The following is a 27377-nucleotide window of genomic DNA, read 5'->3' on the forward strand; positions in this document are numbered from 1 at the left end:
CCTGACGCATTTGGGAGGAGTGGGGAAGAGTGGGGCTGGGGAAGCTAGCAGAAGCCCCGTATGTTGAGGGGCCTTGCGTGCCATTTCAAAATATATAGATTTTACCCTCAAATGCTATTGAAAGCTTGGGAGTGGTGTGGCCAGATTTTATCTAAAGGAAGATCATGTTGCTTTCAGTGTAGGTAATAGATTGTCGGAGGGTTGAAACTGAGGGCAGAGCAGTGCATTAGGAAATGAGAGATGATGATGCCTTGAACTAAGGAAGTGACAGAGCGGACACAGAAAAGCAAAAAACAAAAACAAGCAAACAAACAAAAAAACCTCTAGAGGATAGGGAAGAAAGATGGACAGAATTTAACTGATAACCTGAGGTGAATGGTGGTGGAGTGGTCCATGTTTCCCTTTTGGGAAAATGAGCGCGTGGTGATGGGAACATGGGATCTGAAGCTGGCTGCGAAAGGAGATGAGAAGGCAGTGAGTTCAGTGTGAGACTTAAAAACTAGTGGAATGTATGGGCCATCCACATGAATATGTCCAGGAGGGTACTACGTCTAGAGCTCAGGAGAAACCATCAGGGATAGAATAAAGAGTTGGGAGTCATTGGCACATATATGATAACTGAAGCTACAGGAATGGATGAGACCAATGAGATTGTTCATTGAGTAGGTCACATCTAGATCCCTGGGGAACACCACTTTTTAAGAAACATGCAACAGGAGAGAAGTAAGTCAAAGAGAAGACAATGAAAAGAAAATGAAGAGATAGGAATTATGGCTCCGACTGATGACATTGTTGTAGAAATGGAAAGTGGGGTCCACATGATTGAATGCAGTGGAAAGATTGCCATAGAGAGGTTGTCAAAGTGCCACTGGGTTGGATGACTGGGATTGCTGGTGATCTCGGCAAGGAAACTGCCATTGGAATGGTGACTGTGGAAACCACTAAAGAGGAATGAACATCAGGCGAGAATGCAAAAGTGGCCAGCATAGAGCTTCCTCTCAAAAATCTTGACCCTAAGTCCTTGAGGGCCTTGTATCCTCAAGCCTAACACATAACAAGTAATCAATAAACATCCATTGAATGAATGCTAAGCTAAAGGGAAGAAGATGAGTCAAAGTCTACTGGGAGGACACAGTCAAGGAAGGGGATGGGATTTGGGACAGTAGTTGAGAAGTTGACATTAGACAAGATGAACTCTCTCCCATCAAAACAGGATTAGAGGAGGCAAGGAAATTCAAATAACTTGTCATCAAATGGCTTCCCTATTCTTGATGAATTCAGAAGCAAGGTGTTCTGCTGAAAATGTCAGTGGAGATGATGAAGTAAGTAGCCCTAGAAAAGCGGAGAAGAGAGCAAGAACTAACTTGGGAAACAGAAGGATCACTGGGCAGCCGAGGGCCCACCTGAAGGCAGAGAGCTCATCCTGTGTGGCAGAATTAGCATGAATGTGTGTTGGGGACTGGGGGTGCCCAGTGCCCTAAAGTAGAGACTGCAGGAGGGCTGACCGGGGATTGGGCTTTTTCTAGATGTGTGGAATAAAAAGACAAGGGCATCTAAAGTATTTGCAATTGGTCCAGGTGACAAGGAACTGAGGACCAAAAGGGGACTGCGGTAGCAAGTAGAATGATCAGTGAGGTCTCAAGGAGGACAAAGAGCAGATTATAGGGGGCATGGCAGAGTGAGAACTAGTTATAAAAGGGGAAATTCTATGAAGATGTAAGGCAAATACACATGTAATACAGTTACTTTTCTGTATGGCCCTTACAATGGAGCCATAGCTAACCTCTCCAGCCTTGTCTCAATGCCCCTCCAAGCTCTCAGAACAGTGCCTTGCTCCTGAACCCACTATGCTTTTTAGTGATGCTGAGGGGAGAGAGAGAGGCAGTATTTTACTCACTTCCTGAGAGCTCAGTTCCTGCCTACTAGAAAGATTCTCAGTATCTTTGGTGAAGGAACAAATAAAAAAAAAACCAAATACTTCCATGTGTTTGCTTAACTTCTAAGTTGGCAAAACGCAGACTATTTGTTCGCTTTCCCTGCATAGGTACATATGGAACATTCTTAGTTCTGAGATCCATGTAGCAGATCCCTGGCCCTCGGAAATCATTATATAGCAAGTTAGGACAGAAGCTGCAGAAGGAACCACGTGGCTGAGAAGAAGACATGACGCTTCAGCAGCAGGTGACACGCCCGAGTTTACAGGGCACCTGCTGGGCTGTGTGGAGGATTTGGTAAATAAAGTACAGGCTATATGCATGAAACTGTGAAGGGATCCTAAGGTCCCAGCTGTGGACATCACAGAGGCGTGTGAAATGAAAACACATTGGGAATTCTAGCTCATTATAGTTTCTTGACAGCCAACTATTAACTCTAGGGAATATGCCTAAAAACCTTAAAATGTCAAAGGTGGTGTTATGAAAATTAATTTTTACTCCAAGCCTCATGCTGTCATGGGGGCATGATTTATAAGCACATGGTGGTTGCTGAGGCCATGCAAAGCTAATAAATTGTGACAAAGTAAGTTTTTATGGACTAGATGACCCCTATTAAATTCATCTCAGAGGCAAAATGACTTATACATTTCTACTGTGATTATAAATTATCAGTCGCTCAAATTTCTTTCTTTTTAATTTTTTTTAACATTTATTTATTATTGAGAGACACAGAGAGATCATGAGCATGGGAGGGGCAGACAGAATCTGAAGCAGGCTCCAGGCTCTGAGCTGTCGGCACAGAGCCTGACGTGGGGCTTGAACTCACAAACCACGAGATCATGAATGACCTGAGCCAAAGTCGGATGCTTAACCGACTGAGCCACCCAGGAGCCCCTCAGTCACTCAAATTTCTATCATTCACTGGATTAAACCAAAGATCCAGGAAGGAATACCGTAGCAAGCCTGAGCGGGCATGCTGTGCTAGGATTTGCTCTTCAGCATGCCAAAGCAGGTGCACAGAATGTTTTCAAAGCATTTTATTGTGGGAAGTGAGTCTGGCTGTCAAAATGCTATTTATAACTACAGATTTGGGGATACTTTTTATGTTAAATAAGGACAAACATCATTAATTCAGAAAGTGCTAACACGAAAGAACAGCTGGTTTGTGAGACCATCAAAAGTGAAAACAAGGTTTTAAAGGAACTGTGTACCCCCAAGTGGCAGTGTGGAGCAGGAGCTCAGGAGTTGGGTTTGAAATCTAAGGACTTGGAAAGAGTTGAATCAAGGTTTTGTGGGGCTTGAAGTTTATATAACTCAGGAGAACTCATCTTAAAAAAAGGAATATAGGGGCGCCTGGCTGGCTCAGTTGGTTGAGGCTGGAACTCTTGATCTTGAGGTTGTGAGTTCAAGTCTCACATTGCGGGTAGAATTTACTTAAAAAAAAAAAAAAGGAATATGAAGGTCCAAATGTAAAATTAAATATTAAAGTGAATCCTCACAATGAAAAAAATATATAAATAATTATAACAAATAAATGTGTTTTAGAATTAATTATAATTATTAAAATATACTTAAATATCATTATATCATTAGTAATTAAAATACAATTATAATTAGCTATTTATAAAAACTTTTCAAGAGCGAAGAAACACCACAAACATCCAAAAGTCAGAAAAATATTTTATTAACTAGCTGACCTATGAATTTATTTCTTTTTTTATTTACCAAATTTTTTTACTTTTGTAAAAATTTTTTAATGTTTATTTATTCTTGAGACAGAGAGAGAGACAGAGCACGAGCGAGGGAGGGGCAGAGAGGGGGAGACACGGAATCTGAAGCAGATTCCAGACTCTGAGATGTCAGCACAGAGCCTGAGGTGGGGACCGAACCCACAGCCTGGGAGATTATGACCTGAGCCGAAGTTGGACGCCCAACTGACTGAGCCACCCAGGCACCCTTATAAATTTACTTCCTTAGGCTTTTCTTTGCAAACTCTTTGTATGTAATTCAGACCTCTTCATGTGATAATTATTTTACCACTTCTCTTTGTATAGAGAATACAAATATAATTTAGTCTTTCCTCAACTAAAATTGATTGAAATTTGCTTTTTATTGATAGTTTAGAAAGTTTTCAAGTCACTTCACTGCATGAGTGACAGTTTTGTGTGCCATTTCCACTGGCACCGTGAGACTTTGTCAGGCTGAGATGCATTAGATCTGCTAGAACACAACGTGAGTTAGGTGCCCTGCAGAACCCATGTATGTCCTCAGATGTGCTGCCACGGGTCTGTGCTCTTCACAACAGCAATTCTGATGAATTCTATTTCATGGGAAAAAGAAAAAAGAAGTGTCTGATAGGTTTACAATTACATTCAATTATAGTCCCTGCATTATCCCATATGTTTCTGATAGAAGTTTAGTTTTGACCAGCAGTTAATGAGAACTAAATCATTCATTTAAAAATGCTCATGTCTGGGGGCACCTGGGTGGCTCAGTCAGTTAAGCGTCTGACTCTGGATTTCGGCTCAGGTCATGATCTCACGGTTTGTGAGTTCAAGCCCCATGTCAGGCTCTGCGCTGACAGTGTGGAACCTGCATGGGATTCTCTCTCTCTCTCTCTCTCTCTCCCTCTCTCTACCTCTCCCCTGTCCATTCTGTCTCTCTCTCCTCTCAAAATAAATAAATAAACATAAAAAAATGTTCAGTCTGATGACTGGAAGTGGAAATGACTCTGAACCACATTATTGCACTAACCCCACACTAAAGATATCCCCAAGTCAGCTTTCCTGTAAGCAGATCCTAGGCCACTCCAATACCACTCAAAATAAGGGGAAGTGTTGGAGGGAAAACTGGCTAAGTGGTCTCAGCCAATTTGGCAGAATGTTTTGCATTTTGCCAAAACAGATGTGAATACATTGCAATGGGCCCCCTTGCAGAGGCCTGAAGTTCAAGCTTCATTAGCTTCACAGTCAACCTGCATCTGGGCCCGGGTCAGGTCACTGCTCTGCCACCAATCATATGAGCAATCTTCATTCGTCTGGATTTCAGTTTTCCCTTTGTCAGATGAGGCTACTGATAACAATATGTGTCTATTGCAGCTTTGTGAGCCCTGAATGAACTTATTCATGACAAGTGTTATGGTAATACTGGGTAACAGTAAGTGTCCAGGAAATATTAGCCCTCATTGTTAAGTGAAGGGTATTATATTGCAGAGCACTATATAATACAATAAACTGTTTAGAAAAATAATTCGTATACCAACAGTAAAGACATTAAGCACAACACAACTGTCATATAAAAATGACTCTTGGGGCACTTGGGTGGCTCAGTTGATTAAGCGTTCGACTTCAGCTCAGGACACGATCTCGCAGTCTGTGAGTTCCAGCCCCATGTCGGGCCCTGTGCTGACAGCTCAGAGCCTGGAGCCGGCTTCAGATTCTGTGTCTCCCTCTCTCTCTGCCCCTCCCCTGCTCACACACACTCTCTCTCTCAAAAATAAACATTTAAAAAATTTTTTAAAAAATGACTCTCCAAGGAAAACAAATAGTATTATCCTAAATTACCCAGTGTATCTGGAACAATGAAACTACTTTTAAAAATTATGTTTTGAGAGGTGCCTGGCTGGCTCAGTTGGGGGAGTATGTGAATCTTGGTCTTGGGGTTGTGAGTTCGAGCCCCACGTCGGGTGTAGAGATTACTTAAAAATAAAAAAAAAAATTAAAAAATTTACATTTTAAGAGATTTAACTCCTACAAACTGAGCACGCCTTCTTCCCATCTTGCTATATCTGAACTGGGGGCTGGGTGGTTTGTTCCCACTATTGTACTATAGGGGGAAGAAGGATATACCTTTTCCAGTGTTAATTATTATAAATGGTGTGTTATATTTCCTTCCCTAGAAGCATATAAAGTTTCCATTTGCAGAAATCAAGGTTTGAAAACATCTTCAGAAGCAAAGTAAACAAAATGGAAAACAAATCTTAACAATGATTTCATTCATAGGAATCTTTTTATTGCTAATAAACTCAAGGAACAGTACAAACCTTTTCCAGACTACACACATTCTTTGCTGCACCTTAAAAATGTAGATATTTAATAAAATATACATACGATTACTGCACACAAAAATATTTAAGTAAGAAGGCATAAGATATTTTAGAGCCAAATTTGACACAGAGGCCCTTACAAAAATAAATATATGATCTTTCAGTCATAAATTAGTATTCTGGAAGATGCTCCAGACAGCAGGGATCAGAATAAATGGAGAAGGAAGAAATATTTTCTGCCAGTAGCAAGCAGTAAGAATGCCAAAAGTAGGGGAGTAGAGGGAAACTTTTAAAAAATAAATAGAGATCATTGTGGAACCATATATCTACTTAAGGCAAAACAGATTATAATTATTATTTTATTAGAGATTAGATTTTGAAACATCTTGAATGTGGACAGTTAAATTTGAACAGCTAGAATCCTTTCTCCTAGTCCCTGTGAATATAACTGTCCCTTCAAAAATACATGAATCATTTCTCTGTACTCTGATTTGTGGCTTCTCAATATCAACTCACTTCTCAGTCTCACGATACGAAGTCAGAGAAAATGTCATTGACCTAGAGAATCTGAATTGTGAGGGGGTGAAAAGCAGCATTTGTGAGGGTGCAGGTATGAGACAGAAAAATCCTGGCAGTTATCTTATTTTTCATGAAGAAACCAGAGCTGAGCTTTGCCAAGCAGACAGCTATGAGCTCACTGGTCTGAAATAATTACTCACTGAGACTTTTCCCCAGGACAGAACTAATGGGTTTATGCAGGAAACATAACCTGAATATTGGTTTACTGGCCTTTTCTTTTTTAAATCAGTAATCAGTCCCCTTTGTTCTTGGGCCTGAGAACTGACAAAGTTCTCAGTTACATTAACTGACAAAGGAGGAGATGAAAAAGAAAATAAATATTCAGCCAAGCCAGATTGTTTTTAATTCACATTCTTTATGTTTGCTGATCTCATTCCTGTCTTAAGAGATAAAGCAATCAAAGCCTCCAACACTCACTTGCTTTTCAGATTTGTTGGATGGCTGTGTAGAATGTCCTCATTTATTATTGGAATTGCATGCTTTGTTTAGTTTTATTTTGTTATTTTCAAGTAAAGCACTTTAATATTTTATGGATACTGGTCCTTTGAATCCTGTTAGTGAATGGCATTGCCACGGATGACAACGGAGCGAAAAAAAGTCTTTTGAAAACACTCCACTGTGAAATCAGGATGCAGAGGACGCTAAAGTAAGGAATTCGCTGACATTCAAATTTGCCAACCTCTGACAAAACTCAAAGGCTAATAGCACAAATAATACTTATTTTCACTAACTAGTGGGACTTCAACTGTATAGCTAAATGGATCAATAAGAGTTAAAATAAAAGTATATTATACTTTTGTTGATGATATTGAAAACTAACCATATTTTCCCCAGGAAGAAGCTCAAAGAAGAATGGAATGCCAGTCAAAAGGCAAAACTGAGGGGTGCCTGGGTGGCTCAGTCGGTTGGGCGTCCGACTCTTGATTTCAGCTCAGGTCATGATCTCATGGTTCTTGAGATTGAGCCCCACATCGGGCTCTGCACAGACAGCGCGGAGCCTGCCTGGGATTCTCTATCTCTCAAAAATAAATAAACATTAAAAAAAAGAAGAAGGCGGGGCGCCTGGGTGGCTCAGTCCGTTGAGCATCCAACTTCAGCTCAGGTCATGATCTGAAGTTTGTGGATTCGAGCCCCGTGTCGGGCTCTGTGCCTGTGGCTCAGAGCCTGGAGCCTGCTTCAGATTCTGTGTCTCCTCCTCTCTGTGCCCCTCCCATGCTCATGCTCTCTCTCTGTCTCTCAATAATAAATAAATATTTTAAAAAGTTAAAAAAAAAAAAAAGGCAAAACTGGCACATGTCCAAAACAGAGTAATTAACTAAACCAGCCTTCTTTGCTTTCTTCCAACAAGTGAAATCTTTGCTTAGAAACCTGACTGGCTCCCCTTCTCGCCTCTATTCCTCCCCACTCCACCATGGTGACAAGGTAGCTCCCCATCATTCAGACGTTGGCTCAAATATCATCTTCTCAAAAAGCCTTTTTCACCACCTTACGTATGAAGGACTCTCCTATCAAACTCTACACCCCAAACAATATACCTCATTACCTGGTTTTACTTTCTCCTTAACACATATCTTTTGAAATCAGCTTGTTTATTTATTTACTTGTTTATCATCACTGCCTCCCAGTACAGCATAAGCTCCATGGGAGCAGGGTCTAAATCTGCACATCCAGCACCTTACACAATGACGTTCACTGCATTCTTAGATTGTGCAGGTCAGGAGTTTATGACATTCATAGCTGGAGTCCCTCATGAGCTCCTACTTAGATGTCATCTGAAAGTCACACTGGGCTGAATGATCCACTTCCTAGGTAGATCACTCACATGGCAGCAAGATGGTACGGCTGTTGGTTGGCTTTAGTTCCTCCTTACATGGGCTTCTCCTTGGGACTCTGTCAATGTCCTCATGGCGTGGGGAACAGCCCCTACAGTAAGCAATCCATGAGACCATGGCAGAAAATGCAATGTCTTTTATGATCGGATCTTGAAAATCACACACCAACACTGCCCCTGTGCTTTTGGTCACGTGGTTCAGGGTAATAGAAGACTACTGAAGGGTTGAACAACCAGCAGGCAAGAATCATTCGGGGCCATCGTGGAGCTTGGGTACCACACCTTTAGTTACAGTTCGCTATTAAAAACAGCAGGCCTTTATGGTAAGGCAAGAAAATATCCATGCAACTCATATTTTTACGTATACTTCAATATTTAAAAGACATAGTCACAGTTTTCTACTTCTCTATGGAGCCTGAAAAAAGTATCAAGTTCTTCTTAGTGACAGAATTAAACGAAAACAATCGTAAAATAACAACTGCTCTCCCTCTCATTTTTTCGTTTAACAGCAAGTTACTGGATTTTGTTTCGCTATCTATTTAGTTGTGGATGTGCAGCACTCAAGCTCTTTGAAACGTAAAAGCGAGGTTAAGGCCAAGTTCACACTAAGCTGGGAAGAGTTCAAACAAGTATTTGGAAGCAGGTCCCCAGACAGGATCTGTAGCCCATGTCTCTTTTGAGACAATGACATGTGCAATTCTTCTACCAAAAATGACCTCACTTGTTAACATTGATTATTCAGAGGTCTGGAAACCACAGTGTATTATTTTACCACCCAGGGTGAAATTAACTACAGACTGGAGCCATGTGTAACCTTGGTCTTTTCAGGGATCAAAGGCCAAGCAAGGCAAATAACTTTTTTCAAAGTTGCTAAAAACAAGAATTAACCTGTCTGAATTTTTTAAAGTTCTAATCATTTTTTACAAGGTGATATGAAAAAAGCTTCTCCTAATTACTTCAGGTAAGATACCTGAGTTTCTAGTATTGCCAATTCTACCCATAAATAAACAGGGCAATCCATCAATAAGTTAATGAAAAACTACCTAGAAAAATGCTTCTTTGGAAAAATAAAAAGGAAACAATTGAAAAAGAGAAACAAGAATGAAATCCACAATGTTAGTAAGAGTAGTAAGTGAAAGTAAAAGCAGGGAGATTTCATTAGAATGAGAACCCCCCAAAATCTACTCCAGGGGAAATGGTTTTGGAAGGTGAAACACAGACCACGGTTTATTTATCTTCTCCTCCTTTGACATCCAAAAGATTAAGTATTCCCTTCAGGGAAACTATTTGCTTTCTAGCTCAAAGCTACAGAATGTCAATGCAATTTATTTTCTAAAACTTGACAGCAGATATACAGATTAGGGGAAGCAATACCAAATCTCAGAGACCTTATTACATAGAAGAGAGGCAAAGCTTCAAAGTCCACTTTACTTCACGGCAGAAACTGTTTGACCCTCTGTCCCTTGAGATCACATTTACTGTTATATCAGAAGAACAGCTTATTAGGGCCCTTCATGCTACCATGCCTGAGTCCCAGTGTGACTAAGACATCCTAGGAGAAATGTATTTAATTCAGGGACTCAAAACAACTGGTGCTAGATTGTTAGGGAACAGGCAGAGGGCTTACGGCTCGAGGGAATCAACTAAGCAGACAAAATCAGAGAGAGCTGAGAGAGGCAGCCAAAGAGCAGTGCTTTCTTTCTTGAGATAATTCTGATCCAATAAAAGGTTTTGCTTTTTTGTTTTTTGTTTTTTGTTTTTTGCTGGTTACAGCTCAGAAAAGAATTTGATTTGAGACACTGAGCCCCAAGAATGTTAAGTCAAAGAATCACCAATGGAGCACTCTTTGACAAAAAAAAAAAAAAAAAAAAAAAAAAAAATGGTGTTGCTTTCTGATTTTATCTTGATTTTACATAAATTCAAAATCAGAAGACAAATCAAGCAGTGTCAGGAAAGGACACAGTCCCACCCAGCTTCATGTTACAAGGACCTTTCACACACACTCATGTTCCTGGCCTCAGAAGGCATCACTGCAGACCAATCTTCAGCATCTCTACCATATAATGACACCACTGTGAAGCAAAGCCTCTCCCTGGGGAACAACTATCACTTCAGTGCAATAATCTAGTAGCCTGGTGAAACTTGACCTCCAACTGCCAGGTTCTCCCAGTGTCCACATTGTGCATGCAAGCTGCTTTCCTCATATGATAGACTGAACAAAACACGGAAGCCTGTAGGCTGGCCAGAAGGTTTTGCAAAAAATAAACATATGTTGTTTCCCATCACGATGGCAAAGGTCAAACTCCTGTTTTCACCTTTTCCAAAAACAGGGGGCCTTCTAGGGAAGACTTGCCCTTTCTTATTTTGCATGCTTGAGAAAGGCAAATTTAATGAAACACCTGCAATGTGGATACTCAGGCTGCAAATACTCCACCCCAAGCATCGCCAGCAATGATTTTCCCAGTGTTCGGTTTGGGAATGATCTCTTCTGACATAATTTTCTGGGTTCCTTTTCTTCCCATCACAGCTCTTATTTTGGCCGTTGTCGTTCATAAAGAGATAAAGGTATTTTCTTTCAGATTAGAGGTCATGTTAGTTATATATATATGAGAGAGAGATTTTAAGGAAGTGGCTCACAATTCCTGGCAGTTGTGGAGATTGGCAAGTTCAAAGTCTGTGTAGTGGACCATCAGGCTGGAGATTCAGGGAGGAGCGACACTGCAGTTTAAGTCCAAAGTCAGTTTAATAGCACAATTCCTGCTTGGTTGAGGTGGTCAGTCTTTTATTCAACTCAAACCGTTGACTGATTGGATGAGGCCCAACCACATGATGGAAGGCAACTTGTGCTCAGAGTCCACTGATTTAAACGTAAATGTCATCTAAAAACACCCTCTTGGAAAAATCCAGAGTAATGTCTGACCACCTGTCTGGGTACCATCACCCAGCCAGGTTGACCTAGAAAATTAGCCATCACAAAGGGCAAAACATTTTTTTGAATTTTATAATTTCATGTAGCAATGAACCATGAGTCTGTTCACCACGGACATGAGACACAGATACGTCAAAACTACTGAAGAAGTAAAATATAAGTATAAATAAAGAAATGAAGGGGCGCCTGGGTGGCTCAGTGGTTAAGCGTCTGGCTTATGTTATGATCTTGCAGTTCATGGGTTCAAGCTCCGCGTCAGGCTCTGTGCTGACAGCTCCAGAGCCTGGAGCCTCCTTCAGATTCTGTGTCTCCCTCTCTCTCTACCCCTCCCCTGCTTGTGCTCTGTCTCTCTCTGTCTCAACAACAAATAAAAACATTAAAAATTTTTTAAAAAACAAGAAAGAAATGAAGACCCAAATGACGTCTCAAATAACATAGCAACAGAATAAGCTGCTTCATTTTACGTGGTATCAGTGGTAGAACTACAAAAACTTAGGAAAGCTTTTACAGATCAGCCTACCCACAACTCATTGTATAGATGAAGAGACCAGGGCGAGGCAAAGCATTCAAGAAAATCTGAAAATGTGGCAGTGCACGGCATAGACGAGGCAAAAGAGCAAACAGCTAAGAAAGCCAGACAAATCGGGTACTGGAATGCCCTGTGTGGAATGTGGCCGAATACTTTCCAGGTTCTTTTCTGAGCGGAGATAAAAATTACTCTCTGTTGTCTAAACACACCACCCTTGGTCAGCACAGAGAGAGAGAGAGACAGCTCAAGGGCAGGCTGGATGATTGCACCAAACTGACCTGTTATCAAAAACTGGCCTCTGTATATCCAAACTCCAGATAATCCTATCACGGATAACTAAGAGTCCAGTTGCTGCCTTTATTTTGACAAGACGCATGGGAAAATAAATGAGGGTTTGGCCCTTACCGTGCTGACAACGGCCAAGACTGGCCAGTGGGCCTGAGGCTTCCATGCTTCCCAGAGGGACCCTTAATACTCTGACTTTCATGGGGAGAGGGAGTTCAGTCTATATGAGCAAGCTACTGCCATTTCCTTTTTAGACAAATGCCTGCCCTTCTCCTTCAGTTCAGCACAGGCCTTAGGAAAAGCTATTAAGATTCAGCACCAGGGGCTCCTGGGTGGCTCAGTCGGTTAATCGTCTGACTTCCGCTCCGGTCATGATCTCACGGTTTGTGAGTTTGAGCCCCACATTGGGCTCTGTGTGGGCAGCTTGGAGCCTGGAGCCTGCTTCAAATTCTGTCTCCCTCTCTCTCTGCCCCTCCGCCACTCACATTCTGTCTGTCTCTCTCAAAAATAAATAAACATTCCAAAAAAATTAAAAAAAAAAAAAAGATTCAGCACCATTATCAGAGGGGACTTGGCAGAATCTAATCTTTTTTGGAAGACAGAAAACTGGCCCAGAAGTGGGGCTGTAACCTTCAGTCACCTGCTGGCACTGGTGCAATGCGATGCCTAAGCAATGAGGATCCAGGGTGTCTTTGATGCCCAGACAAGGCTTTGAAGCGGAGTCAAGACCGCAGGACAAAGGCAGCACTGTTTATGCAAATCTGGAAACAAAAGACGCTAAAATCCAAAGCCATTAAAAGTAACATCAGAAACCCAACACCCAGAGATGATTAGAAGCTCTGCACCAGTATGAAATAGAATGCCTGAAAGCAAGGCCAGGCAACACACCAAAACACATACTGCGGGAAGGAGTCCTGAGCGGCTGGAGCTTGGCAAGATGCGCTCAGAAGCCTTGATCTAGGCAGCTCCCTTAGCCAAGGGGAAGCATCTGTGTGCCACAGGAAGGAGGCGCTGGGCTGCCGCTGCTTCTGCACCTGGTGAACGCAGTCCCTTCATGAGAAGTTCCAACACGCGCCCTGAGGTTCCACTATGGCTTGCAAAGCCAGCCGTCCTGTTGCCCTGTCCCTTGGCAGTTCGGTCGTCATGTAGCACATGCCTTCTGCGGAACACAAGGCTCTTAGTGAACACCTTTGGGTGCAGTATACAACAGGGTGAAATACAATGAGCTTCTGGGGCACCTCGGTGGCTCAGTCGGTTAAGCATCCGACTCTTGATCTCAGCTCAGGCCATGATCTCATGGCTTGTGAGTCTGAGCCCCACATCGAGCTGACAGTGCTTGGAATTTCGTCTCTCCTTCTCTCTGCCCCTCCCCACTAGTGGTCTCTCTCTCTCTCTTTCAAAATAGCAATAAACTTTAAAAAAAAAAAAAGAAAGAAAGAAATATAATGAGCATCTGAAAAACTTTAGATTTATTTATTTATTTGCCCACTCCAAAAAGATCTAAGTTTGGGCAGATGGTCCAGAAAACACCAATCATCCAGAGTTATGATTCGTGAAAACTCTTCAGCTATGGTCACTTCCATGAAGGACATGCTACTGTCAGATTGGAAAGGGACTCCAGAGAACATCTCATCCAAAGGTTCTCAAGTCTGGTGGCACCTTGCCACCCCTTGGGAAGCTTTTAAAGTATGTCACTTGCCCTGGCCCTACCCCAGAAATTCAGACTTAAATGGTCTGGGGGGTTGGGCCCAGGCATCGGTGTCTTTGAAAACCTCATCAAATGATTCTAATCAGCGATTTGAGAACCACAACCTTGGCGAGGAAACTGAGGCCCAGAGAGATTAAATGGCTTCCATAAAATGACAGTGTAAATAACGCCTGCAGCCCTTTCACAAGACAACTTACATAACAAAATAATGATAACTGCACACCGAAAGAAAGATGAACGACGCTGTTCTTGGCTACAGGCAACTGTCCCAGAGACCCCCAGGTACACCAGGCCTCACCTTCCTCCCCGGGTGACTAGTATCTTTTTCGTGGGAGGCACTCGAACAGCTATAGAGCAGCTCACATCCTTGAGAAGAAAAAGGCATAAAAAAGAAAATGGATGCATAATTTGAGAACTTTCACTATGGAATTTTTGACAGATCTGTCACCAAAAGAACACAGTAAAACTAGGATGGGGAAAGCAGGACATGTAGCAACTGAGTTGTGATCTTTCCCAGAGTAAGCCGACTGTCAGTGGGGTCGTAATAACACTACTATGCCAAGTTAGAACGCACCTTTGTAAAGTAGCAACTGACTCACAACAATCCTTTGTACAGCAGATTAGAACAGTGTGAATTCCCAAAATTTGTATTTTGATTTCATATGTAATGAAGATCCCAGGCTTAGGGACTTTATAATATCATCTAATTAAGGCCGAACTGCCAACTACTAGAAGCAATTTGAGAGACTATTTTTCATAAGTGAGGGGAGGAGGTCTTCATGACAAGCCAAAGAGAAAACCAAAGGTAAGAAAATTACAAGCAACAAAGGAACCAAGCTTAGGGAATACGAGGACTGAAGTGGTTTAAATGACTTCTTTTTATTTAAAGAAAATGCACTGATTTGGTTTCCCTCCACTCTATTGAGAGATGTTCATCAATAGATGTCTTTTCTTCCGTGAAACTAAATGCTTGATGAGCTCATGATGGGAAATAGAGTGAACAAAGAGAAGGGTTTGAAGGAGTGTCATTTCATACTGAGCCCCAGTGCAAGGTACTATATATAGTAGGAAGCTTGGGACACTGCTTTAAAAAACAAAACAAAACAAACAAAACAAAACTTGTCTAAAAAGAGCCACTGTTGGAAGGAGGGAGAACACATGTGCTTGGCTCAGTAAAAAACACAAATGATACATGCCTGGCAAGCCTCTCCTTTGTAATCCTGTACCTTACTACTTCTCTTAATGAGAAACCCCTTTAGCCTTCTTGATTGCTTAAGCATCTGGATCTTGAGTTTAAAAGATTACACACTATACCAACTTTCCAAGTTCTGAAAATCCTATGGCCTGCGCCTTAGATGGATACACAGCCTTCAGTCCTTTCATGATGGTCCTTCACTCCTCCCAGGGCCTTCAGGGAGCTCAGGTCTTGTAGTTCCCAAACCCACAGGTGCATCCAAATCACTCACATACATGCTTAAGATACAGATTCCCAGGCCACTCCCACAGGCCATCTGATCGAATGTGTCTGAAAAGGGGCCCAGAAATCCACATAACTAATAAATGCCCTAGGTGTTGCAGCCCCTGAGCTAGTATTTAGGAACCACTAGTTGAAGCCCAGCAGCCTTAAACCAAAAGGTTGGCAGAACAGTAATGAGGGCCATGTCCACTTGTCACCAATGAACTTGACTAGTAGGGGTGAGTTCACTTTTAGGCCACCTCAACTACTAATTTCAACATGATCACTTGGATTTATCCACATAGACAGTCTGTGATGGCCAAATAAATAAAAGGATGTACATAATAGTTTTTTAGTCCATTGCTTTATAAATTTGTAGTATGTCTCAATAAAGAGAATTTTCTATGGTGGAAGTTAATGTGCCCAGTTCATCTTAAGGTCTAGCAAGATTAAGGAAAGGCAGAAAGATTTATACTTTTTGTAATTTTCAAAAATATTTTAGTATGCTAGTTGTTCCAAGCCATCCATACCAACTCCACAAAATCCATCTGAAACCCCAGACATGATCTGATGGGCTGAATGCTCTCCCATCCCCCACCCCCATGCTTCCAGAAGAAGGACTGCAGTAACGTGGGGGCTGCGTTAGGCTTCCTGTTCAATGGTGCGGTGACGACTTGAAAAATCCTGATTCCGCTTGGCAGTAACTTTCCACTATCTTGGCGGGTCTTAACCATAATCACTGTGGTGTGTGGAGCTTGGACAGCTTATGGGGCTGGCTGGAAACCGAGAAACTAAAAAGCAGTCCAGCGGTCCAGCAAGGGACTCCGTGTGGGGAACACCACAGCCCCAAATGTCCACAACCACATTTCTCACAGATATCCCAGGAATTTAAGTTCCACTCTTAGTCTCCAGAAAATTTTGCCTTTCCCAAGACCCCAAAAAGCAGCAATTTCTCACTTAACATGGTTTTTTATGGAAAATGCCAATCAATGTACATCGGTTCCATTCCCTTTTCTCAGAATCATCTCTAGTTCTATGAGAAGAGGAAGCTTTCCATAGCCTACTGTCCTCCCCACCTCCAAAATAAAGAATGGGACTGGAAAGAAAGGGTTCTACTTCCCTATTGTCCAAAACGGAGGCACTTTTAGCTACCTTCATGGTGTTCTTGGGTTGACCGCTGTCTTAGTCTGTCCTAACAGATGTAGGCTGCTATAAGAACATACCACAGACTGGGTGGCTTACAAACAACAGTTTGGTTTGTTGTTGTTGTTGTTTTGTTTTGTTTTGTTTTTTTATAGCTCTGGGAGCTAGAAGTCCAAGATCAGGAAACCAGCATAGTCAGGTTCTGGTGAAGGCCCTCTCTCAGAATGCAGTGTTCTTGTGTCCTCACATAGCAGAAGGGGTGAGGATCTCCCTGGAGGCTCTTCTTCCAAGGGCACTAATCCCATTTATGAGAGTTCCACCCTCATGACTTAGGCGCCTCCCAAAGACCCCACTTCCTAATACCAGGGCTTAGGATTTCAACACATGAATCTTGAGGCAGGATGGGGAGGGGGGGTGACCACACTCAGACCACAGCAAAGCCAAACTGGCGAACATTTCATTTTAAGGACCTCCTCTCTCTCCTGCCTGACACATCCTTCAATAGACATTTAAGTAATTCAACCTAGAGGGTCAAGAATTCTCCCAATGCAGCCAATGTATCACTTAAACCAGGTACTCATGAGAATGCTTCAAAGGAGACCTAGCCCCACACTCAGCCTCCCACCATATTCTTAGGGCAGATGCAGCCCAGGACCATTGCTCACATTATTATTTGTATCTCTGAAATGCACATCTTCTAAGGGGTCTTGGGACATTAATCAGAAATGATGGCTGGGCGCCTGGGTGGCGCAGTCGGTTAAGCGTCCGACTTCAGCCAGGTCACGATCTCGCGGTCCGTGAGTTCGAGCCCCGCGTCAGGCTCGGGCTGATGGCTCAGAGCCTGGAGCCTGTTTCCGATTCTGTGTCTCCCTCTCTCTCTGCCCCTCCCCCATTCATGCTCTGTCTCTCTCTGTCCCAAAAATAAATAAACGTTGGAAAAAAAAAAAAAAAGAAATGCTGGGGAGTGGAAAGGGTTATTCTTCATTATGTTTGCAGAGGTAGAAATCTCATCAGCTAAACCAACAAGTCAGGGACAGTCCTCAGCTTGATGACTATGCCAAACAACCAAAATAATAACGATTGTTGCCTCAATTAAATGGGACGTGTTACAAAGTCGTAAGTTCGGCCCTGGAGGGATGTCATGAAGTTGTTATTGGAAGTCTAAATCTGAAAAGATTACTGTATAGTGCTCCTAGAGAGGAAGAGAAATGCCCTCCAGACAGATCTAAGGTTTAATTTATGCAAGAGACTTGGCTAATGCCACCAACCACAAACGCTGCATTTTCATGGAACTGAACGGCAGCATGTTCCAGTGAATTAATTACAGCCACTCTATTTATATTCTGCGTGGCTTTTCAATGATTACCTATAACAGGATTCTTTTTTACTTTTATGAACATTAACACATAGCTTTTCTACCAGAGGAATGAAGAACTGAGGGAAAAGTAATATGATCTTGATCTTTTTACCACTAGGTCATTCACTGGCAGCTTGCCATGACTGCTCCTTCTAGAAAGCTTGAGTCCTAGTGCTCCTGAAGCATCTGAGCAAGGGTCACCACCCAAATGCCTACAGGGGCCAGGCAAGTCCTGTTGAAGAGCCAGACAGCGATGGCAGGGAAGGGGCTGAGCAGGGATTGTAATCGCACGCAGGATGGGCCTGATAGGAATGTGACTTCCTGGACAAAGTCCAGGAAACAGTGGATCCTCAGCCCCAACAATCACTACCATGTACAAATGCAGGCCTGGCCAGGGAGGTGCTAGTTATGCAGGCTTGCTCAGTTTGTGAAGTTATCCAGTTATACCTTTATGATATCAGTTACTTTTTGGATATATATTGTACTTCATTTGAAAAGTGTGTGTTTTGGGGGCGCCTGGGTGGCTTAGTCCATTAAGCGCTAGAGTTCAGCTCAAGTCATGATCTCATGGTGCGTGGGTTTAAGCCCCATGTCGGGCTCTGTGCTGACAGCACAGAGCCTGGAGCCTGCTTCAGATTCTGTGTCTCCCTCTCTGTCTGCCCCTTCTTGGCGCTCTCTCTCTCTCTCTCCCCCTCAAAAATAAATAAATGTTGAAAAAAAACTGTGTGTGTGTGTGTGTGTGTGTGTGTGTGTGTGTGTTTTAATGGCCTTAGGGCCAGATTTTCCAGGGGTCAGGGCATAAGGACAAGGGAACAGGATGAGGGTAATCAAGAAGGTACTCAGAGAAACTACCTGGAACAGGTGTTGTGTGAAACTGGCTTTTCCTGTGCCACCCAGGGCATGAGTATAGGTGGCTGACAGGGTTTTAAAAAGCTGGGATTAAATAGATTTTAAAACATCACACTTATGCAGAACAGGATTTATAAAACAGTCATATTTTGGTTAACATTAAAAGAATACACATATATGCACAGAAAGTTTCTAGAAGAATTTATAATGATCTGTTAACATTCTTGACCCTGGAAGGTGGTATAGAGTAGAAGGGAGATTTACTTTTTATCATGTTTCCATTTATACTGTTTGAATCTTTATTATCAGAGTGTATTACTCTTTCAATAGAAACGAAAAAAAAAATCAGGAGAGAAAGTTCTTAAAATCATTAAGTTACTATTAAATAAGTCTACCAGGCCCCTAAAGAATTTCAGAATTTTTTAAATCAGCAATTTTTGATATGCTCACAGTGTAAGTGCAATTAAATGAACAAGTCACTCCTTTGAGAATAAAGATGCCGTGACATATACAATAGACACATTGTAATTCCTGATGAATAATAGCTCTGGTTTAAAGACATACGGTGAAACCTTTTCATAATATGGTAACTGGGGAACAAGACAAACAATCGTACTATAGGTTACTCATTTTTTTTTCAGACATTAACTCCACTGTACCCGGCATTGTTACATTATTTAAAGAAATGGGCAGAAATGAGCCTTATAATAGTCTTACCCTTGTCCCTATGTGAACCTTATAATGGCCCTACTATACTGTGCCGAAGGCTTGAAGACAGTGCCACACAGTGATATGACCCATGTGTACATTTAAGTGTTGGAAAAAGGATCGAGGCACAACCAGCAGCCTTCATGGTTACAAAGCTTCCATTGTTCATTCCTACGACCACCAGAGACAGTCAAGGGAGATGACCACAAGAAGCCTGCTTATGTACCTGGAGCCACAAAGAAGCTCAGTGGTAGAATCACCTGGAGAAAGTTGCTGAAAACAAACCAGTAAAACCAAACACTACTTAGAATCACTGGCACGTGCCTTTAAACCATGAGTGATATTTGATATGAAATAATCAGTGTCAAAACAGCCACACAGGGGGGCGCCTGGGTGGCTCAGTCGGTTAAGCATCCTACTTCTGCTCAGGTCATGATCTCGCAGTTTGTGAGTTCCAGCCCCGTGTCGGGCTCTGTGCTGACAGCTCAGAGTCTGGAGCCTGCCTCGGATTCTCTGTCTCCCTGAGACAGAGCAGCTGTCTCTCTCACTCTCAAAAATGAATAAATGTTAAAAAAAAAAAAATTTTAAAAAAACAGCCACACAGGGCTTAAAATCTAGAAATCTGTTACCTCATCCCAATACTTATTCACTGTATAATGTATGAGGGGAAAATCCTTTAATTGCCCCGTATTTTGGTTTCCCCCATCCATGGACGTCAACTAATAAAATAGAACCAGGAGAATTGAGGGGTCCTTTTATTAGTCATTTCAGTTTTTAGCCAAAGGAAACACATAATTCTGAGGCCCAAACATGTTTTGAAATTGGAGGGTGGGGAGATGATTGATAGTTTTGTCCAACCATTTGGAAGAAGGTTGAGTTGAAGGGTCAACCAAATCTAAGACCACTAATTGGAAAGGCTGAAAAACTGAGGCTCTGTTTTGCCAGTATAAACCCCAAATGCTGTAGCTCCCATGAATATGAAAGTGTTGCCTTAGTCATTGGCCACTAACAACACTTGACAGATTTCTTTCTGTTGCTATGTGGCTGTGATCATAGCAAGTGATCTGCATATTTATGTACAATTTAGTCTCATTCTGTCCCTATGAAATCCACCAACATAAAGCCGAGGTCAGTAACTAGAAAGTGCCTAAGCTAAGTGACGAAATTATCAAGACAGCGGAAGGGAACCACTGAGTCCCTTGTGTCATTCAAGCAGAAGGGGCCATTCTTGTTTGGAAGAAACACTGGCACTCTTCTCTTCCTAAGTTGGGTCAACTGACAGAAGCAAAAACTAGAACTAATTGGTCCTTTCTTGATCTTAAACAGACCATTTGTATTCAGTCTGGGCCATTAGCTGCCTGAGTCACATCCTGGCTCTGCCACGTCCTACCCTTGTGACCTCAGGCAAGTTATTTAAATTCTCTGTGCCTCAGTGGCCTTCTGTGTAAAGGGAGGAGAGTAACAGCACCTTTTGCCCAGGGTTGTTGTCAGGAGTAAATTAGTTCTCCTATCAAAATGTGTAGTTTTCATTAATAGATAAATGTTAGCTTTCGTTACGCTTATACTTTTTTTCTTGGAAAGACGATAAAGAGAGTTCCTTGTGAATGTATTGTTTTAAAAATCTTCATTTGGAAAGAGAAAGGTAAAGGAGGTGGGACCGAAAGGAAAAGATGGATAGGACTAGTGTCCTATTGTCTACTTAGTAGCATTTACATCAAAGACCTTGTCCATACATTATTTCATTTACTTGTTAAAATAACTCTTGGATGTAGATATTATTATTAGTTACTTCCAGATGAGGAAACAACTCTTAGTTAGAGGTTCGCTGATGTGCCCACAATCACACAGGAGATCTGAAGCCTAGCATACCTGACTATAAGCTTGAATACTCCCTCCTCGGTACTACTAAACCACCAGGCTGGGATAAAATAAGAAAAAGAAGGTGGGAAAGTGAGGAAAACAGACTAATGGAGAGAAGGGGACCAACACGTCATCTACCTTTTCACCCAGAAACTAAAACTTCTGTCCACAGGTATAACATAAACATTTCATGTCAAGACTCTGATGATAAAATGTGATGTTGTTCTTGCTGGTGCTGAAAAACCATCATTAATAGTAGTCTGGGGGGTGCCTGGGTGACTCAGTAGTTTGAGCGTCCGACTTCGGCTCAGGTCATGATCTCACAGCTCGTGAGTTCGAGCCCCGCTTCGGGCTCCATGCTGACAGCTCAGAGCCCGGAGCCTGCTTCGGATTCTGTGTCTCCCTCTCTCTCTGCCCCTCCTGTGCTCACGCTCTGTCTCTGTCTGTCTCTCAAAAATAAATAAACATTAAAAAATTTTTACAAAACTAGTAGTTTGGAACATTTTATAAATACATGTATATTAGTGTGTCTAGTTAAACGTTCTCCAAAATGCTACTGGTTGAGCATCAAGGAGTGGAGAATAATCCAAGGTAGTCTCCCAAATACTGCACCAATAAAGTAGTGTGCAAAATGTCGGGATCAGCACCCCAGAACAAGCTGACGCTCATCAACGTTTTTGTTGATGTCAACAGAAACCCATCTCTTTATTTAGAAAGCCATGCATCGGTTCCTAACGTAGTATACTACTGTTCAAAACTGTACCAAATGAAATGCCCAAATTGTTCTGTAATTACATGGCAGTTACTGTCTTATGATTGCACAGACTGAATCCCTGCTGGTTTTCCACAGGCAACAGTCAGCTCTCCAAAAAACAAACTTAATGTATCTTTTGGGCCAAATGTTTTTCCTTATGCCCTGCTCCATTTTTCATTATCATGGTACTTGGCACTCTCCCCTTAATCATAGATTTGAGAAGAGGGATGAAGTCAGCCTTCCCTCTGTTGCTAAGGCCACTGTCCACGGCTCCACTGAAGAGCGCCCCCATCAGTGCACACAGTTCCACAAGGTTCCCGGCATCTCAGCACAGCAGGGATTCCCATGAACTCAGTGCAGGTTTTAATTAGAACACAAGGAACTTCTTGGGCACAGTTCCTTAGTTATGACATTTGAAGGAAAACAATTCGCTTGGTGGGGGTCTTGAGATCAGACAGGTAAATGTGACAGGTTTTCCTTTTGCCTGGTACAAAGGATCTCTAAAACATAAACTTTTCTTAATTCAGTCTCATCCGGATAAACGTAATGCTAACTGAGATAACGGCCCTCACTGTCCAACAGCAAACGTTTTCAGGGCAGTTTACTGGTACCGACTGTGAATATGGTCCAGAACTTCCGGTGAGAAAAAAATTACAGCATCGGGAAGCTTGCATGTGCTCACGTGAACCACACCTGCCACGCATACAGGAAAGAAGTCTTATCAGATGCTCCTCTGATGTTAGAGATAAGCAGATGAATGAGAAGGGTGAGTGTGCACAGAGCTCCTGATCTAACATTAAATGGAAGTTGGCAGCCTGACTCTGTGTCCCACCTGGTTCTGTTGTGTAAAGTTCAGGGTAGCTGACGCCATTTTTGGCACTGGCCATTTCTGACATCAGGGTATGCTGGCTTTGCGGAGTGGATGTTAGCTAGCCCCTTGGGCATCTCAGAGTGTTGAGTAGAGCCTGAAACTGAGAGTCTAGAAGTAAGCAATTGGCAGAAGGTCCTCGACGCTGTAGCATCCTAACCTGAGTTACTGTTTCCTCCTGGAGGGTAATGTCCCATAACCTTCACAGCCAAATACTCCTCTAGTGCCAGTCTCAAAGTTAGCAGCTCCAGTGGTACAATACAATGAGTTTGGAGATTTGCAATCAGTAAGCCTGCCACCTGCTTTATCGCCCCTGGCAAGAAATTCTGGTTAATGTTCCAGTGTCTTTTTTCCCCCATGCAGTTCCCTCTTTCTGGAACCCTCCCTACCTCCCAGGTTTTAGTGGATTCTTATTTGTCTTTCAAAACTGGGTTCCAACTAAGTGTCAATTCTCCTCAAGAAGGTTTCCATGACCACACAACTGCCCCAATCTGACTTAGAAGTCCTTTGTCACTCCCCTAAACCCTATAAATGTCATTTAGATCATCTTATGCTGCCCAGTAAAAAGAGCCATATTTGTCTGTGAGAAGCCACATTACTCAACTATTTTCAGCTGGAGCCTGGCAGAGTGCCTTGCTCTCACAAAAGATGGTCATTTTGAGTGTGTGTTTGTACAACCTCTCTGTGCCTCAGTTTTCTCATCCATAAAAGGGTATAATCATAGTACATGCCTGGTAGTGAATGTAAAGTGTTTAGAATCATTGTGAGCTCTCATTAACCATTTGTGAAATTAATAAATAAATGTAATCTTAAGTCAGTTACTTTAGATATACTGTCTTCTTTTATGAAATGGAGATACTTGTATTTCTTTACAGAACGGCAGCAAGGATCAAATAAGATGACATAGTTAATGAAAGTATTTTGAGAGCTGTAAGCGCTTGAGTGGCTCAGTCAGGCAAGCATCTGACTTCAGCTCAGGTCATGATCTCTCTCAGTCAGTGAGTTCGAGCCCTGTGTTGGACTCTGTGTTGAGAGATCGGAGCCTGTAGCACGCTTCAGATTCTCTGTCTCCCTCTCTCTCTGCCCGCCCACTCACACTCTGTCTCTCAAAAATGAATAAATGTTAAAAAGGAAAAAAAAAAAGAAGAGTCTTTAGTGGTTAATGCAGTGGTTGCCCAAAACCTATTCAAGCCTTGGATTTTTTTCCCCTAACTTTCCAACACTGGCCATAAGGGACAAGGTACAGTTACATGGACTATTAACAAGGGTAAGGGAAAATAGGTCCCAGAAGCCAGTGCAGAAATGGAATACTAGCCATCTGAAAAGAACATCAACGTCCGCAGAATGTGGAACGTCCAGAGGACTTCGGAGGCACAATCATTGCTGCTTGATTCTGATCATATCAAAAATCCATGGAATTCAAGAGCCGGAACGAACTTTTGACATCATTCATTCTAAATTCCTTCATTCTGCTGATGAGGAAACGGATGTCTATGGATCCTCAGCCACTGGCCCAAAGCCACAAAACAAGGTAGTGACAAACAACTTGCCTCCTCATTCATAGCCTATAGGTGCATATAGATTTAGTTTGTCCCAAGTTCCCACCACTATCTTTTTAGGGTGGACTTCAGGGACAATCCTGGGTTCCAATTCCAGTTTTACCATTTATTACTTCGGTGACTCTGAGTTATTGAACGGGTCGTAGTCACAGCTGCTCTGTTTGTAAAACAGGGATCCTAGGGTCTCTTTCAGAAGTTCACCCTATGATAGAAGAGGTAATGTCTGTACATCAAGCAAAGCCTGTGCCTAGTACCTGCTTCACCCTTCACTAACTTCCTATACTAACTATTGTAATGTTCTTTAAACCAAACAAATGCATAAAGACCAAGACTATCTTATAAAACATCTTCTTTGAAGAAAGCATCTAAGAACTGACAGCTGTGAAGTTTTCTTTGGTATTGAAGTGGTTAAAAAAAAAAAAGCCTTCTTTCTGGTTGAAAACCTGGCTGCCCCACCGTTTCCACATAACGTGCCCTTGTCCGTGGCCGCAGTCACGTATAACGGGGTATATAGTAAAGCAGTGTATAGGGCAGTGCTGCACTCTGTGACTTGTTTGCTTTCTCACCTCTGCACCTCTCCCACCAGGTACCGCTAGGCTGCCAATTCCAGCTCCTGCTTTATCCTTCCTCCTCTCTTTCTGCCCAACCACGGCTTTAACGGCTTTAACGATGCGTCCCGTCCGAGGACAGCTCCCTTCATCAACGCTGGAGAGAAACTGCTCCGGAGTGACCTGGGCTCTGTCTTCCTCAGAAGCCCCCTTGTCCACGTACCTGGCTGTCTATCTCTCCTGGCGGGTGTCCAGTTCCTCCTCCACAGGCCTTTCAGCGGCTCCCCTGACCACCAACTCCTCGCCCTCCGGTACCTGCGTTTCTAAAAGGTGCGGGACTAGACCGAGTTCTAAAAGTTGGTCCGCGCAGCCACCTGCACTGATGCCCTGGCCCTCCCCGCAACAAACACAGCACCAGGCGCGGGGCTCTATCCTGGGACAACAAAACTTGGCCGTCTGCCTTCTCCAAGGCAGCTCTGTCCCCAGGACACCGTACCCCAGGGTGTCCCGCGCGGTCTGCATCAACGGCGAGGAATGAGCCCCAGGAGGATGCACTGGCTCGGACAGCCGCGGTGGTGGCGCGGCTGGGAAGACACGGTGTGCCCCACCTAACCTCAAACTCTGAGTCCATATCCCTTCTCCCCCCACCGCTCACCCTGCCATCCCCTGGAGAACCAGGAGCCACTATTCTTGGTTCGGAGGCGGGGGCAGGAGCCGGGCACCGGGAAGCCAGGGCGGCGCACCGTTCGCCTCCCAGACATTCCGGAGCCCCCTTGCCGGCCACAGTTACGCTTCACGTCGCGTCTGGAGGACTAGGCGGCGACGAGCATCCCTATTCCCTCTCTCCAGGGCCAGAGGTATGAGGCAGGGAACGAGGCAACCTCGCGGGGTGGAAGGGGGCGCAGCTAACCCCCTTGCGGAGTTCCCCCAGGCCCCTGTCCGGGAAAGGGACGAGGCCACCGCGATCCACACCCCCGCGCACGCCCCGGAGCTCGGGGCCGGCTAGCGGTCGCCACCGACACCCCAGGCGCACACGGCCGCGTGCGTCCTTCCCCAAAGCGACCTCCGGATCGGATCCCGCCGGGAGCCGCGCGGGCGGCGGGAGGTGTGCGCCCGGCGCGTCCCGCGTGCCCCACGGTCCCGGGCCCCGGCGGCCGCGGCGTCGCGCGCTCACCAGATGGCCATCCTGCTCTTGGGGTAGTCCAGCCGCTCCAGGCAGCCGAGGAAGTGAGGCAGCGCGTGCGCAGCGTTGCGGGCGAGGACGGCCACAAGCACCGTGGGTCTCTGCACCGGCGACTCCGGGAACACCTCCGCCTCTTCTTCATCGTGCTCCGCGTCGGGCTCGGCGGCAAAGCGCGCGCGGCAGCCGCGGCGGAGCAGAGCGGCGGACAGGAGCAGCAGCGAGCAGGCGAGGGTGGCGGCGCGGCGCGCAGCCATGTTCGGGGCCGCGGCGGGCGGCGGGAGACTGGCGGCCCGAGGGCGCCGAGGCCGGCTGCGAGGGCCGGGCGGGGGACGCGGCTGCCCCGGCCGGCTGGCGCGCGCGCACTGGCAGCGGGCCCTGCAGCCCGGGAGCCTCTCGCCGCCGCCGCCGCCGCCGCCGCCCAGGCCCTGACGCGAGGGCGCACCGCGGACCTGCAGGCGTCGCGCCCTCCGGGGGCTCAGGCTCGCAGACAGCCGCGTGCGGGGGGCGGAGGGGGCGTTGTGCGTCCCCAGTCCCGAGGAAAGTTCTTCTCGTCCGGGCTCAGCTTGTCCGGCTGAGGTCTGTGGCTCTCCCAGAGCTGTGAGGTGTGGCCGTCACTGCCAATGGGCGTGTGTGTGTGTGTGTGTGTGTACATAACGGTGAGACTCCGAGAAAATTTATTCTGCTTTTGCAAACCGCAGTCTAAAGTCCTTCACAGTGATGCAATGTATCCAGTTTTGCATAATGCACCTATTGACTAGACGGGTAGAGTTCTAAAATGGAAAGTCACCCAGCTATCCATTACTACGGTAAACAACTTTTTAACTTCCACCGAGGCAGAGTGTTTGCATTTCCCTATACACTCAATTTCTCTTGAAGTTCATCCTCGACTGAGTAGACCCTCGATTACACCAAATTTGAAGTCTTGGAGAAGTTTAGAGTCAGATTGAACCCTTGAGATTAAAGGGAATCAATCCCGTGGTGGGCCACCGTTGTGAAGCCCCGTTCCTCTCTCTTTCCCTCCCAGGGTCCTGAGTTTTCAGACAGGATGGCGTAAAAGAAGTTTCACTTTAAATGGTTTTCTTTTTCCTTAATGACCCAAACGGACAAAGCGTAACAAAGACAAGGAAAATCCATCCATACGTGTTGGAGTAGAGGAGAGAGACAGAGACAGAGACAAAGAGAGAAGAAAAAGAAGAGGGCTGAAGGAAGAACACAATTAGTACATAAAATGAAATGGCTAGGATACACTGCC

The 27377-nt window shown here is 44.1% G+C and overlaps 1 protein-coding gene across 1 annotated transcript in view; it reads right to left on the minus strand.

The window, feature by feature from the left end:
* Positions 1–26739, minus strand: part of COLGALT2 (collagen beta(1-O)galactosyltransferase 2) — a 115279-nt gene extending 88540 nt beyond the window's left edge. The window contains exon 1 of the mRNA XM_027074365.2: positions 26117–26739. Within this exon, the coding sequence (XP_026930166.1) occupies positions 26117–26379 (263 nt within the window). The 5' untranslated portion in view covers positions 26380–26739. The remainder of the gene's footprint in view (positions 1–26116) is intronic.
* Positions 26740–27377: the final 638 nt, after the last annotated feature.

This window comes from Acinonyx jubatus, chromosome E4 (genome assembly GCF_027475565.1).
Source record: "Acinonyx jubatus isolate Ajub_Pintada_27869175 chromosome E4, VMU_Ajub_asm_v1.0, whole genome shotgun sequence".
Classification (NCBI taxonomy): domain Eukaryota; kingdom Metazoa; phylum Chordata; class Mammalia; order Carnivora; family Felidae; genus Acinonyx; species Acinonyx jubatus.